The 14,788-nt window shown below is 41.3% G+C and overlaps 1 protein-coding gene across 16 annotated transcripts in view; it reads right to left on the bottom strand.

Annotated features, from left to right (window-relative positions):
• Positions 1-14,788, bottom strand: part of BRSK2 (BR serine/threonine kinase 2) — a 324,024-nt gene that overhangs the window by 37,067 nt on the left and 272,169 nt on the right. For 9 of the 16 annotated variants that reach the window (XM_049820723.1, XM_049820725.1, XM_049820726.1 and 6 more), the window contains 3 exons: positions 11,839-11,989; positions 7,915-7,980; positions 3,913-3,936 (listed from right to left, as the gene is read on the bottom strand). In XM_049820723.1, coding sequence (XP_049676680.1) covers positions 3,913-3,936; positions 7,915-7,980; positions 11,839-11,989 — 241 coding nt within the window. The remainder of the gene's footprint in view (positions 1-3,912; positions 3,937-7,914; positions 7,981-11,838; positions 11,990-14,788) is intronic. The other 7 variants (XM_049820729.1, XM_049820731.1, XM_049820737.1 and 4 more) reach the window with 2 other exon arrangements.

Raw genomic sequence — 14,788 nt, 5'->3', positions numbered from 1 at the left:
AACTGAAGTAGCTGAGTGCAACACAGATGTGTTGTGCACATGGAAAGTCCATTTAGTTAAAATCTTCCTTGTATGCGTCATCAGGAAAAGCTTCTTCCAAACCACAAATTACAAGAGGAGCCTACAGATTGTCTTGGACAAATGTGGAAAGCATTTAGGTGCCCAGAGATGCAGTTAAGCACCTACTTAGGAGTTAAACTCCCACTAGGAGATGTTCCCACCAACTGTTAATAGTGGTGGGAAAGTCCTCTCTGACACTCACCTGAATTCCAGGATACTTGATTAAAAGTTCCAATCTGCTATTTCCTTTTTGCAATCACGTGTTTCCAACAGCCCTTAATTCTCCCCTCCCAACCCCATTGCCTCCTATTTTTTTACAAAAATGATCACACGCACGGAGGACAAAACACGGCTGGCCCCACCTCCCAACTCCCAGTTCCTTATTGGAAGCAATATTTGAAAAAGAGCTGTTGTGTACTGTGTTTTCATCCAGCCTAGGAGCCTGAGGTAGGGGACAGAAGAGAGAGTTAGTGTGAAATCCTCCCGGAAATGCATTCAGTATCCACATGATTGGTATCGAACAAGCTTTATTTCTACTGCTGATTGACATGCAAAATACATAAGAAGTAAAGTAGGCCCTATAGCAAGTTTTAGTTTGTCCACACTGGAAATTGTATATAGGAGCAGTGGAAAGAGTTTGAAGAATCCTGGGTTAATTTTCAGTGCTGGGGTGAAAAGAGAGCTGTACATTTTCAAAACTTTTCCCCTTTACCAGAAAGTGCTGGTATGGGATATGATACCCAGGCTGAGGAAATCTTCCTTGCATCTTCTTCAGTTTAATAAATCTCTCATAATTTACCTTTACAAATGGGACATAGTTCCCAAGCTGGCTATAAAAACTCAGTACAGTGGCAGGTTCTATACTCCAGTCCAAAAATGCTAACAAGCAAAAATGACAGATTTGTCCCTCCCATCAAGATCATCTTAGCTGGGAAATGCTAGAATTCAGTTTTTAAAAAAAACCCCACATGCACTGCTCCTGTATCTCAGAGTCAGGTGGACAGAACTGGGACAGAGCCAAAAGAAAGTAATGAAAATGTTGCATTATGCTGAAATGCTGTAATGAAAGAACAGAATGAATTTAAATTTTTATCCCTCTCACCTGAAAATGAAAGTATGAGGCCCTACAGGCAGCACATTACTATGGCAGACCCTGGATGATTGTATGTATGGAAAGAGGAGAAAAATATGACATCATCTTATCTCTTTGGCTATGAACTAAGTTCATTTAGTGGGAAATATCTATTAGTGAGTTGACTTCCTAAGAGTCTCTACAGGCACTAAATGTCATTGGAATTATTAAATCTGTGATTATTCCAATAACTTAATACTAAATGCAACAATCTAGGAAACTACAAACATTGTGTGTGACTCATTTTGCTCTGTTTTGCATTGCTGTATGCTTGGGCACTAACTCAATGGAAGCCAAAAAAAAGTTGTTAAAATACAAGCAGAAAAGTTAATGCAGTTGCTCAGATAAAGAGCATTCCCTCAAACACAATTGCCAGATTTAAAGACCCAAGAAGAGACTCTTTAGTCCCTCCCAAAGTGACATAGCTGTTTTGCCAAGCCTGGAGGGAAGAATTAAAAAAAACACATAAGGGAGCTAGACCTTATGGTTTAGGATGGGGAAGATGCAGAAGGCACTCTAAACATAAGGTGGGCACTGAGACCATTGCAGGCTATTCCTCCCATCTCATAGACGGACAATAATCTGGAGATGTCTGAGCTATGAAAGAGAGAGGCCAAGGACTGAAACGAAATGTGCATGTGTGGGCCATAGTTTGTAGATGTGATGATTTTATTCCTTATTCAATCTATTTGAAACTTCACAGTATCAAAGTTAAAAGGCCCTGTGTTTTAAAGCAATTTTTTACTCATTTTAGCCAGCTGCTGTCAAAGGGGAAGCCATGCGAGGCCCAATTCATGTTAGACCAGTGATCTCTTACTGGTGAAATTGAGGAGCTGGAATCCAGTTTCCAGCTGGTTTCAGCAAACTGCAGAATTTCTTCAGAGCTGTAAGAGGTGAAGGGCTAAAGCCTTACACTGCTGAAGTGTAGGCAGAGAGAACTAGAAGGAGGAAAAGCGCAGCTGACCTGGTAACTGTACTACACATATAGCACATGTATAGAGAACTTCTATATAGCCCTTCACTCAGATTAATTTTCAAGTGCTTTAAACAGTGCATCTGCTAGTACACACCAGCAGAGTGCAAAGGCTTCATAGCCAGCATTAAACATTTGGCCCAGATTCGGCATTTGTTTCTTCTTTGAATAACCACCTCACAGAAATTTTTCTTACAATCAGAAGGGAGTTTGGTACCTTGTTGCAGTCCCAGTAGAACCTGCTTTCATAGCACAGTTTTACCAGGATGCTGAATACAGCCTCTTAGCTGGTCAAGCTGGAGCCATGCTTCCAAGAAGGAGAGCCTGCAGCATGCATGCAGCATGCAGTAATGCATCAGACTTGTGTCCCTGGGTGAAATGCCTTAGAAATTTTGAATTGGTTTGATTCTACGTGTAGTTTTGAAAGTCATTCCCAAACTATCCAGCCAACCTCTTATTTACTTTAAGCATAAATTGGGTGGAATTTGATACTCCTCTTTGCTTGCTCACTCAAATAAAACCAAAACATTCTAAACTGTATTTCAGGGTAAGAGACCCCTGAAAATGACCTGAAATAATGTGCAATAGGTGAGCAGTCAGGCACTGTGTGTTACAACATTTCATCGCTATTACTCTTGGGTATCAAAAGATGCAAACTGTGCTTCCTTGCTCCCTGATTGAGGGAATATGAATAGAATACCCGTGATACTCCACTGTCTTACAGTCCCAACCGTGCAAATAATACTAACTATAACAGCTCTTACTGGGAATACTTATGCTTAAGTCACAAGGTCTACTCATGGTAATAACCGCTTGTAAGATGAAGCCTTACAAAGAGTACAGAGAAAGGACCTCAGGTGTTGGTAACACACCTCTTCTTCCTTTCAGCGCACACAGAGGGTGATGTTGAACAACGCCACCTTCCTTAATTGGCCAATTATACTAAAGTTCCATTTATAAACAGTTTAGAAAGAATTAATAAATAGTAAAGCATGCTACAAACATGAGAAGTAAATGTTACTGGTGCTAATTAGCTTTCTCAATATGTAACCTCTCAATGAGCTTTTGCTGTAGTCTGTCATGATCTATTACAATGTTTTTATTAAATCATTTATTAATAAAATATTCTCCTTCTGTTAAGTATTTATAAATGGAAATTTAATTTGCATTCTTAGTTGTACCTATATCCTCTTTATTGAAAATAAAGAGCTTTGAAGATATATCTGTCTCTAAGGCCATCTGTTCACTTCTTAAGAAAACATATACTAAAAAGAGAGGGAATACACAGCATTTTTTAATAACACGGATGGGATTCAGCTTCATATTAAAAAAAAGAATAAAGGATAAATTAGGATCAAAATTAACTGGAGGGTACCAAACAGATACAAAAAGCACTAAATGGAGAAGGGGGTTCATTCTCAGAAGGTGTCCTGGTACCTGCACATTGTCTGAGGATAGTTCTCTGTGCCCACAGACATTGAAACATAGAGACAAACGAGAATAAAAAAGAACCCAAAAGTAAATTATATGGAGTGTGACTCCAACATAAAAGCGCACAAACACACACAAAGCACCAAAAATGCTTCTTCCCACATCTCTCTCTCTCTCTCTCTCTCTCTCCCCCTGCTGTAAAGCCTCATTCACTGAAGTGTATCAGCGTGTACTGTGTTTGTAAAGTGCAAATGAAAAGTTTCTCTACAAGATACAACAGGTCCCGCAACAGGAATAATCCAAAACTAGAGCTTACCCCAATGGATCAGCACTCGCCATCCTCGGAAAGGGAAAATGAAGAGAGAGGGAGAGAGAGAAGGAAAGAGAGAGGGATGTGGAGGCAGGTGGAGAGAAGAGTAGGAAAAGCAGAGTGAAATACTGTTCGGAGAACTGAACGGTCATAATTATTGCCACTGGTGCCTATGTCTTCAGAGACCAGGAACACTAGGGGGACAGTTTCATTCACCAGAAATTAACTTTTGTCCTGCTCACAATATTGCAGACACATCCAATTCTGGCACTGGGGAATATGGAGAGGGACATACTAAGGCTGTAGGAGAAAACAATTCCCAGCCAAATCCCAATTAAAGCAGTCAGCAGAGCAATGGGGTTCATACTTCATGCTGCATTTCTTTTCTGCCTCTTACATAAGGCACAGTTATATCAGTCTATTATCAAGGAAATTGTTCTTTTTGTCCCCAGTTTGCTCAGTGTAGTGTCCCTCTGTCCCCCAAGCTGGCCTGGTAAGAAGTACTTTTTTTGCCATGAATGAACTGTGAAACATATTGGTTATTAAAGCATGCATTTCTGAGCCAGCTTGGGAGCCCAGGGTACAAGATTGTAGCTCAAGCTGTGAATCTGCTTTGATACTGGCTTATTAGTCATGATGGTCTTATAGTCAGGAATTCAGATCAGCTAGAACATACCAGCTCAGCAACCTGGTACTTATCTCTGTGGATGCCATCTTGTGCTCCAGGATCTCATTTTTCATTTAAAATAAATTCAGTCTCTGGGTCTTAAAGGTTGCAAAGAAAATCTTTCAAATGCGAATGGAGAATAAATCAATGCTGTGCTGAAAAGACTGAAACAGCAGCTCTAAAAGCAGAATGAATCTCTGGCATGTTGACTTTGAAACCTAGCGACAGTCAAAAAATTCAGTATTCTTAATTTTTCACTATTAACCAAAGCATTCAAAATCAAAAAGAATAGTCAGGTTATTAAGTCAGGTTATTTAAGTTAAGGGGTGCAGGTAAGCAAACTCAGGAAAGTGTCACCATCTTTTCGCATTAACAAAAATCAGATTAGAAATAAAAAAAAAATCTGGTGTTATTAAGCCAAATTATTTTCAAGTCAGATGCAGCGCTTTTTTTCCTCTCTGTCTCTTTCTCTCTCATTCTCTCCATTTTCAATAACAGGCTCCCAAGCTGCTAGAGCTACCTCTGGCTGGGTGAGGAAAATCCATTCTCCACAAGACGGTCACCAACAGAAATGCCAAATTTAATATATGCCCAGTAGATTTCACAGTTTACTGATCAGTGCAACAAGCCATGCTTCCAGTTACATCAACATTGCAAATGCTGGGCTGGGCAATGCAAGGCAGTTTTGAGAAAAGTTAAAATTAAAACATAGTTAGAAGAGAAATGAAAAGCTGTTGTGCTACACATTGATAGAGAAGTGGAAAGAAGCATTACAGTAAGTTCTTTTTCATGTGTTTGAGTGACACTCCATTTATATTTCGGCCTGGAGTGCAAATTTGGGTAAGATCTAATTAATATATATACAAATACATATATATGTATATATTTAGGGACAAATGCTGTCCTCAATTGTACCTGTACAAATCTATCTACAATGATGTAACTGAGAAGAGCAAATTGACACCCATTGTATATTGGAACGTGTGTGTATATTTATACAGAAAATACACCCATATTCACACATGCAGAATATTAAAACGTAAATAGAATGGGTGCAAGAAGGTTGATTAATTTTTCTTTCAAGTCATTTTCCCAACAGGGAAGGCACTGAAGAGGTTAACAAAGAGAATGGAAAGCAAATTGACAATAGGGAAAAGGAAAAGGGAAATGAGGTTTAAAAAAAATGAACAATCCCAGGACACAATAGACCCAGAAGCGCAGACATGTGCATTCCCTACAATACTGAAGCAAGTGAACTACGGAGCTGCAGCAACCCAGATACAGAAGAGAAGCACTGAAAGAGGGGGTGAAAGAGAAAGTCAGAAAGAAAGAAAAAGAAAAAGGAAGGGACAGTGGCCTCAGCTACTAAGACAACCATGTGCATCTAGAGGGAAGGGACCCTTAAAGATGCAGTATTCCTTTAAAAAAGACATCATAAAGTTGGATAATTAAACACTGGCCAAAAATTTAATGGCCACCATGATTAGCTGGCCCCATTTTGCTGGGGTTCTCTTTGCTGCCTATCCCTTCTGTTCATGTGGCTCTGTGCAGATCCAGAATCCAGGTCCTCTCACTTTCTCACCACTGAGGTCCTTCATCCTAACTCTTAGAAGTGGGAGGGAGGTAAGACCACAGTGAATGTGATCCTCCAAAAATCAGCCTGGTCCTTCAATGAGAAGGACCCTGGGTGATCCTCGTGCAGTGCTCTAACCTTCTCCTATGCTCTGAAAGATATCACCTTTGAGAGGGAACACAAAACGCGCATGTGTACTTAAGGTTTTTCCCCAGCAGTTACTGAAGGGTCATTTCCTCTGCAGTAGCAGCTGCTAGAGAAGGACAGAGGGACAACAAATGGTGCTGGGAACATCTGCTGAAAGACCCTTCTCCTGTCAGAGCTAAAATTTCTGCACTTCTCATACTAGACCTGACTTTTAATTACTGTGGAAAAGCTCATCTTCGGAGTAGTTTCAGAGCTACTTTTAATGCAAGAAGTGCCACATGTTCAAGAACAGAACTTATGAATAGGGGCAATCAGAGAAAGGAACAGGGATTTCCATGACTATGGTAACAGCCCAGGAAAGCCCAGCCACTAAAGACTGTATAACCATTACTTCACGGCTGTGAAACTTAGAGTTTTCTAATAGTTTGGGTCCAATGCTTGTTCCTATCTTGGCATCTTAAAGAGGGTGCTTTACACACCATGTGAGGCACAATCTCTCCTGCAGATGCACGACATGCTTCATTGTGGCAGGTTCAAGACTTGAAATGCTGCCCACAAAGGACTGCCTCAGCCTGCAAAAGGCCAAAACAGGGGCTGTCTGTCATACATCCCACAAGTCTCCTGAGGCTTAAAGGCCAAATTTATCTTTAAATAGAAAAGTTTCTATTAAATGGGGAAATGGAAAGAAGAATAGTTTGCCAAGTCCATAGGTTCCTTTAAGGAACCCACTGCCTCCCCCTTTTTGGATCGTATGGAACACTCCTAACCCTTGGGTAAGCTAAGTGTTTGTACAAAATGTGTAATGACTACATTTTGATGAAGCATTATCCAATGGGAAGCCATCTTTTAACATTAGAGAAAAATTCTCTTCCTCTGAGACTGAAATTCCAGGAACAACATGTCCACTCAAAACCTTCCCAAAAGTCTAAACTTTTTTTTTTGTCCATGGACCCACAATAGTCCACTTAAACTCCCTAAATCTGGTGGCCTGCCTGTCTTCCATTGTGCCTCTACTCACAGTTGGGAGTTACCCTTTTTGTTATTCTTCACCATGTGTCACTTGAACTGCTAGATTGGAATCACCCTCAAAAACCTATATCTTTGATCATCTTTTCCTCTTGTGTTCTCTGGTGCAGCCAGAGTAGTCTTAAGGAGTTTGTCTCTTACCTACAGGCACTTAGTATTTTGCTCTGTCAGACAGGATTTCCAAAGTTTCCTACCACTGCTGTCACTGACTCAGTTGTGCTGCTGTTTCTAGTGCTGGGAGTGGAGCACTCTGGGCTTTCCTAGTGTTTTATATTCCAAAACTTCCCAAAGCAGTCTTAGCAAATACGTCTTCTATGCTGGGCATCCTCACTCATGGCAGAACTGAACCAGAAGTAGCAGTAGGCTGAAATTTTAGTGGGGAAAATGTTGGTACAGTCACAGGCTGCATTGGGGATAGCCTCAAATGAATGGTGCTGTACAAAAATATATGTAGTGTGGGGCTGTAAATATCCCACCCTCTTTGTTGCTCTCTAAAGAGAGAACAGCTATGTCCCCACATGGAGAAGGTAAGTACTGCATCTTTAAGGTCTCAGCAGTGAGGTAGAGGAGGGGAACATATTGTCAGTGTTTATACCTTTCTTCTTTGTTGAATTTGGGATTGGCTTCAGAGATATCCAGGCTTTTACTGAACATTGTTTTACTATGGCAGGAACAAAGCGAGAAAACAGAGTTACTAGTGTGGACATTTATAAAAGAGAGTCACCTGAAGCAATGCTGGACACCCAGCCCCCCAACCCATCCTCCCCTTTTTAAGCAATGCTCTGAAAAACCTTTCTTTTACTTTCCAACTATGGCTCAAGCCTACACAGTGCTGAAGTTCATTATCTCCCTCTGACTTCTGAGGTCTAAGGTGACTTCCCCATACATACTAGTAAACCCTGATCTCCTTTATCTAATTGAAAACCCAGGTATCATCTACTTTGTCACATTGTCCAAGGAAAACAGAACATGCCTGAAGGCACAAACTGCAAAGCATTCATTACTTAGACTTTTCTAGAAGACCTCAACACGAAGCACAATCTGGGAAAAGGTTAAAATCAGACCGTAGAGCCTCTTAAGAGGAACAGTAATCCATTTTGTATTCTAATTTGTAGGGTCCATTACCATTTACTCCCAACTCTCTTCCCTATACTCAGTGTATAGAGAAATGCCCTTCTTTATCATCTTGGGTCTGAATCCCTGAAGCTTAGAAGCAAAATTCCCTATGCTTTGCTAAAGGGTCAGCTCTCTGTAATATATTGCACTGATAATATGCTTCACTGTTTCACAGAACACTGTTCCCTAATGTTAGCTGATCTTTCATGCAAGCTATCCACTTCAATAACCAGGAGAAAATGAATAGTTAATGAAGCCCATTTTAGAACAGTTTTTGGACTCTTAACGGCAGAGCTGCTGAAAATTTCTGGCATATCCCTGAGACATTCTAGCTCCTATGGAATTCTTCCTAGCCTGTGTGATTTTGGCACATGGGACAAATTAGCTGGTGTTAAACTAAGCTCAGAACCTACCTCTTTTCTTTTGACATTTCAATGAAATACCAGATAGTCTGAGAGGTGTGGATACCACAATAGCAGAAGCAATTCAGATATAATTATGAACCCATTTAGTTGACAGCTAGCAACTGACCAAGAACTGACAAAACTTAGTCACCAGTTTTAGTGTGGCTGATGTTAGTGCGTAACAACTTTGCCATATAGGAAGACCCAATGGAGAGCACTTGGAGAGGTCAGTACAAGCATTTAAAGGAGTCTTTAAGCTCAACAAGCAGCCTTTGTGCTGAGTTCCCCTCCTCCGTTATCCAAAACTAAGTCACTGAAGGACTATGTTTTTCACTTAATACTTTCTCAGCCTGTAGGGTTGAAGGCTGTCAAGTTTCAAATCTCAGTGGAAAGATATGCCCTTAAACAAGCCAAGACCAGACACTTGTAGGGTCCCCACATGGTTACCAAAAGCACAGTTCATCACACAGACACACAAACCAGAGGTTATAACATAAATCCCCTTTATGCAAGCAAATACCTGTTTACTACTGGGAAAGAGGACAATAGGACTAAATCACAAGACACATGGGTGTGTTCTGCCCACTGGCGTAGAAGAGTATCTCTGCCAGCTCAAGAAAGAAGCAATGGCTCTGCATCTCCGGATGTGTACACAAGTCATTCTGTGTCTAAACAGGAGACCTGTTTCCATGGTGTGTCGTGTTCCGCCCCCCCCAACCCGTCTTCCTAGTATTGTAGGATAAAAGCACTGAATCGCCATCTGCTGAGACCAAAAAATGTCATTCTTAAAAAAGCATCCACCTCTGGGATCTAAGCCCTACTGCTGTAAAATCCATTGTCAGTGGGTCATTTCATGGAATATAATATGTGACTAACCATTAAAAATCCCCCACTCTTGGTGGAAGGCACTTGTCATTTTGTTACTGACTGTTCTGACAGATGGTGCCCCATCAGCAACGCATCGTCCCCAGACAATCCCCATGCAGTGGTGTTCTTTAATGAAGCCAGTTCACGTTATAAACGACTGTGCTGCCAGCAACACAAAATGTGCCGTTGTCATCTGTGGATGTGGATGGTATGAATTATGGAAGCTCACACATGGAATAAAATAACATCTTCCCTTTAACCCCTTCCAAAACAAGCACTACCAAGCCCATCATCATCAATCATGGTGTTATTGCATCCCTTTCTCCACCCTTAATCACACCTTTATGTCCAGCCCTGCGTTGTGGTATGCATTGCCCTGTATCTCTTTTGTGCCTGGCAGGTTTCGCTTCCTCCAGAAGCCAAAGCCCTTCTTTACTGATAAGTAGCCTGGATATGTGTCTGCTCTGAACTCATCTCAGACCTTTTGACTTCAATTGTTTCCTCACGTGCAGAATTGAGTGAGACATTTAAAAGCAGAATAAGTACTTTGGATAGCAAGACACAGCTTTGCCTCTTCAGACTTTTGAATCCAAAGTCCAAGCTGAGAGGTGGAAGAAAAGGTTTCAGCCCTCAGAAAACTTCGGGATCAATCTAACACCTCCTATTTGTTCCACCCAGTTGGACACTTACTGTAAATAGCTGCAGAGTACTGCGACTCACAGGCAGCCTTGGGGTGGGGGAAAGTGATTCACCTCTGGCTCTGGGAGCTTCACGGTCCATGCATCTACCAGTTACAAGATTAAACACTGCAAGCTGAATAAGGAGTGTGCAACTGTTTGTTAGCATTGTGTTCATCCTTAGTACACCCTGTCCTAAACGCTTCCTTTGCCCAGACCTCACATCAAAGCAAACCACATTCAAGACAGGTTTCCAACCTACACTGCAATGAAAAACCTTTATGGCAGTGTATCTCAAGGCCACATATCCAGTCTGAAATAAGTCCTAGCAGATTCTGGAAATCACCGCCTTTTCCTCACTGTAGAAAGAACTGTAACGGTTGCCAGCAAAACTTTCCAGCAATTATAGGAGCTTCTGGACATGAAATTATTTCATTCACATTCTTCACCCAGTTCTTAGTCAGCAAAGGGAGTTTCTGGCCACAACAGGCTCATTTTGAGCAGATCTTAACAGCTGAACAAAAAAATCATGTCATAAAGCTGAAACAGAGGTTACAGCATCATCATCATACATATATGTGAAGTGTTCTTTTATATTGATTGATTTATGCAAGTGTGAATCCAAATGCACGTGCTTCCTTTAGGCTAGTCATAAGGACTGAGGAAGCAACTTCCATGGTTCACATTCGTGAACTTGCACAGTTCACTTACTCTCCCAGAACCTGCCTTGAGGAGACATCATTTTCCTCTGCTGTTTCTCCACAAGACTGACACTTTCTTTGATAGAAAAGAGGCAAAATTATACATATTCCATCACTTCACAGGCATGTGGTAATTCATGTGGGTCAGATGCATGCTGGCTCTGACAGCATATTTTAAAGGCATCTACAGGTGCCTGGGCAGGGCTTTCCAGATTCGAGCTGCTCTGATGACATGGAGGGTGGGGTTCATCTCAGTTAACTTCAGGTGCCCAAAAGCTAGGCACCTAATCCAAGATAAGTCATCTAGATTCCTGTTGTAGGCTATGGAGACAGAGAGAAACTACCAGGGGGTAACTTATCCCATCTAAGATTGTTGGAACAGAGGACATATGTATCTGATACCTTCCAAAGCCCTCATCTGTCCCCACTGCCTAGAGTGACAGCCTGTATCACAAGCTTAGACTGAATGCCTATGTTCTTGACAATTAAAAAGAGGTGAGATGAGTCTTGTCCAGAGGATGTGGTGGTTTCCTGAGCAATAGCTGCAAGCGAACAGAACCCTTAAGTCCCTGGCAGGACTTCTGGTCCAGTGCGCACAAGCGCTGCTGGCTGCCAGATCATGTTGCAAATATGCTTGGAAGTTGTAATGAGTGCTGGTGCGAATAGAAAAGCTCCACAGTTCCTTTGTATGTATAACATAAAAGGGGGTAGCAAACCCAGACAGACAGGACTCCTGGGTAAAGAAGAGACCCACCTCTGTCCATGTTGTGCCATTTCAATAGCTCTGCGAGCAGGGACTGGGGAGCCGCCATCTGTCACACTGAGAACCTCCATCGACTTTCTTTCTGGCCTCCGCTTCCCATGCCTGTTCAGCATTGGGGAGTCCACACGCTTCCTGGGGGGATCTTTATGAAAAGAAAATGCTGTCAGCTGAATTTGGCTGTGACTTACCTCACACAGGTTGGTTAAATCCTCTCTCAACAATCCCACTCTCACACCTCCCCTACAGTGACAGATATCTTTGTGATGGAGCTGAACGTTTGCAGTCTCTCCCTTCTTCCAAATTTGCAAACATTAAGACATAAGTTGCAATCCATTTACAGAGAGAAGCAGCACTGCCACTGCCCTGAATGTAGCAGCACTGTAAAATAAAAGTACAACTATAGCATAGCTTGCAGAAATTACCTTACAAAGCTGATAACAGTAATAACAAGATGACAGCATGGGCTATAACACAAGCTGTTAGCCAGAATATAAGCCATCTAGGGATCCTGTATAGGTACACAGTTGCTAGAGCTTGCCTTCGATGTCCCTGCTAGCTAGATTAAATGTGACACAGGGACATGAGTACACTCTGAACTCAGAATTGCATTCTCCTCTGAAAACATACCCTTTTTTTGCATCTTTAAGATTACATTTCAGGTTTTCCTTGCTGCTTTATATTCTTCCTCCTTCGGCATTACAAATTAAACATAGTAGTCTACCTGAGATGAATCTCCAATGAGAGCTAATAACATTTATCTCAGAGGTCATCATACAGCTTTTATTGCTATAGTAACTGAAGTGCTTTACACTTTTTATTGTGTAACATTTCTATGAGGTATTGAAGTGCTACTTTCACTTTGCAGAGTGAAAACTGAGGTATAAGAATGAGATATTTAAATGCAATTCATTCCTAAAGGTGCCAACAAACATTTACTGAGGTTCTGAGGAGCACCTAAATTGCTCTGGAAAGAGTCTTTAGATACCAAACTGCACTGCAGAAGGTGGCTTGCCAAACCACACACACCTCTATGGTGAAGCAGGGAGCCAAATGCAGACCTGCTGAGATGTTTTATTACTAACATCTCTCATGGCATCAAAACACTAAAAAGGAGGAAGGCAGAAAAAAAATACAGAAAGATTTTCTTTTCTGTGGTTGGGCTATTTCAGTTCCCTGCCTCTATGCATAGACAAATTTTTAATTTTACAGTGACCAACTGTAAAAAAAAGCATCCTTCACCACTGCAGTTAGAAAGAAGCTCACAGTGCCCAGGCCCCTTATAAGGCTTCTTCCTCTGCCAGGATTCCTTTGTAAAACCAGAAATACCGCATTTGAACGAGTCTACCTCTACTGCCTAGCTGATGGTATTATTTTTATTATCCTGCCCTCCTCACACCCCCCATCTACTTGCTTTTTTCTTCTCTGTCACGTCATGTTTTTTAGAACAAGACCTCTTTAAGGCAGGGCTTATTCTTGAAACAATGAGCATGAGCAAAGATGGCTCAAATGCAAATGGGTGAGTGATAACAACTGACCCCATTACTGTATAACTCAAGTATTCTTTGTATTAACAGTAATAACATTCCTATTAAAAATTAATTAGAAAAGAAGCAGTTGTATCTCACTCCATTTCAAACTATGTCCAGTAATAAAATGTAATAGAAAATCCTAGCTGGGGAAATGACCTCCTGATTAGGAAGAATATATAGTCCATAAAGCTGAGGGAAAAACAAAGGGAGATAAACCTAAAAAAAGCAGTTATACTGGGTGACTTCAGCTGCACACGTCTAAGTGGTCAAAAGTAAGCTGGGACAAGTTTTAGACATTTCAAACTCCTGCTTCTTCAAACAAGTTCAAAGAATGAGAACCAATTCATCCCACAGGACAACTGTTGGTATCAGAAGTATGACTAGAGCCAAGTAACACACATAACGACAATGTAATTACGTTTGGTATCAACAACAAAGAGTTGATACAAGTTTTGCAGAGGGATATCAGACGCTAGAAAGGAAGGTGGAAGAGTGCAGTTTAAAAGAAAAGAAAAAGAAGGAGGAAGGAAGATGAAGAAAGCAGCTAATGTCAAAAGAATGGACATGAGTAAGCTCAGACTGCATCAATGTTAGCTAATAACAGAGTATAAATGGCCTGGTTTCAGCTGGGATAGAGTTAACTGTCTTCCTAGTAGCTGGTACGGTGCTATGTTTTGAGTTCAGTATGCGAAGAATGTTGATAACACTGATGTTTTCAGTTGGTGCTCAGTAGTGTTTAGACTATAGTCAAGGATTTTTTAGCTTCTCATGCCCAGCCAGCGAGAAAGCTGGAGGGGCACAAGAAGTTGGCACAGGACACAACCAGGGCACCTGACCCACACTGGCCAACCGTGTATTCCATACCATAGGACGTCCCATCTAGTATAGGAACTGGGATGGGGGGGGGGGTGGGGGATCCCTGCTCAGGGACTAACTGGGTGTCGACCGGCGGGTGGTGAGCAATTGCCCTGCGCATCATTTGTACATTCCAATCCTTTTATTACTACTGTTGTCATTTTATTAGTGTTATCATTATCATTATTAGTTTCTTCTTTTCTGTTCTATTAAACCATTCTTATCTCAACCCACGAGTTTTACTTTTTTCCCCCCGATTTTCTCCCCCATCCCACTGGATGGCGGGGAGTGAGTGAGCGGCTGCGTGGTGCTTAGTTGCTGGCTGGGGTTAAACCATGACAATAAACAAGAAAGATGGAAAAAGACAAGAAAAACATTTTATAAACTGATATTTTAAAAGGCAATTTGATGCAAGCATGTTCAAAACAGAAGACTTTAGCAAATGGAAATTCAGCTGAGTGACACAAAAGTGACAGGCCAAATATAAGGTGGACATTAAAAGACAGTGAAGAATAAATTTGAAGAGGAATTAGCTAAGGACTTGAATAAGTGTTTTG

The sequence above is a fragment of the Accipiter gentilis genome, chromosome 17 (assembly GCF_929443795.1).
Source record: "Accipiter gentilis chromosome 17, bAccGen1.1, whole genome shotgun sequence".
Lineage (NCBI taxonomy): Eukaryota > Metazoa > Chordata > Aves > Accipitriformes > Accipitridae > Astur > Astur gentilis.
This window is presented reverse-complemented; position numbering and strand designations above follow the sequence as displayed.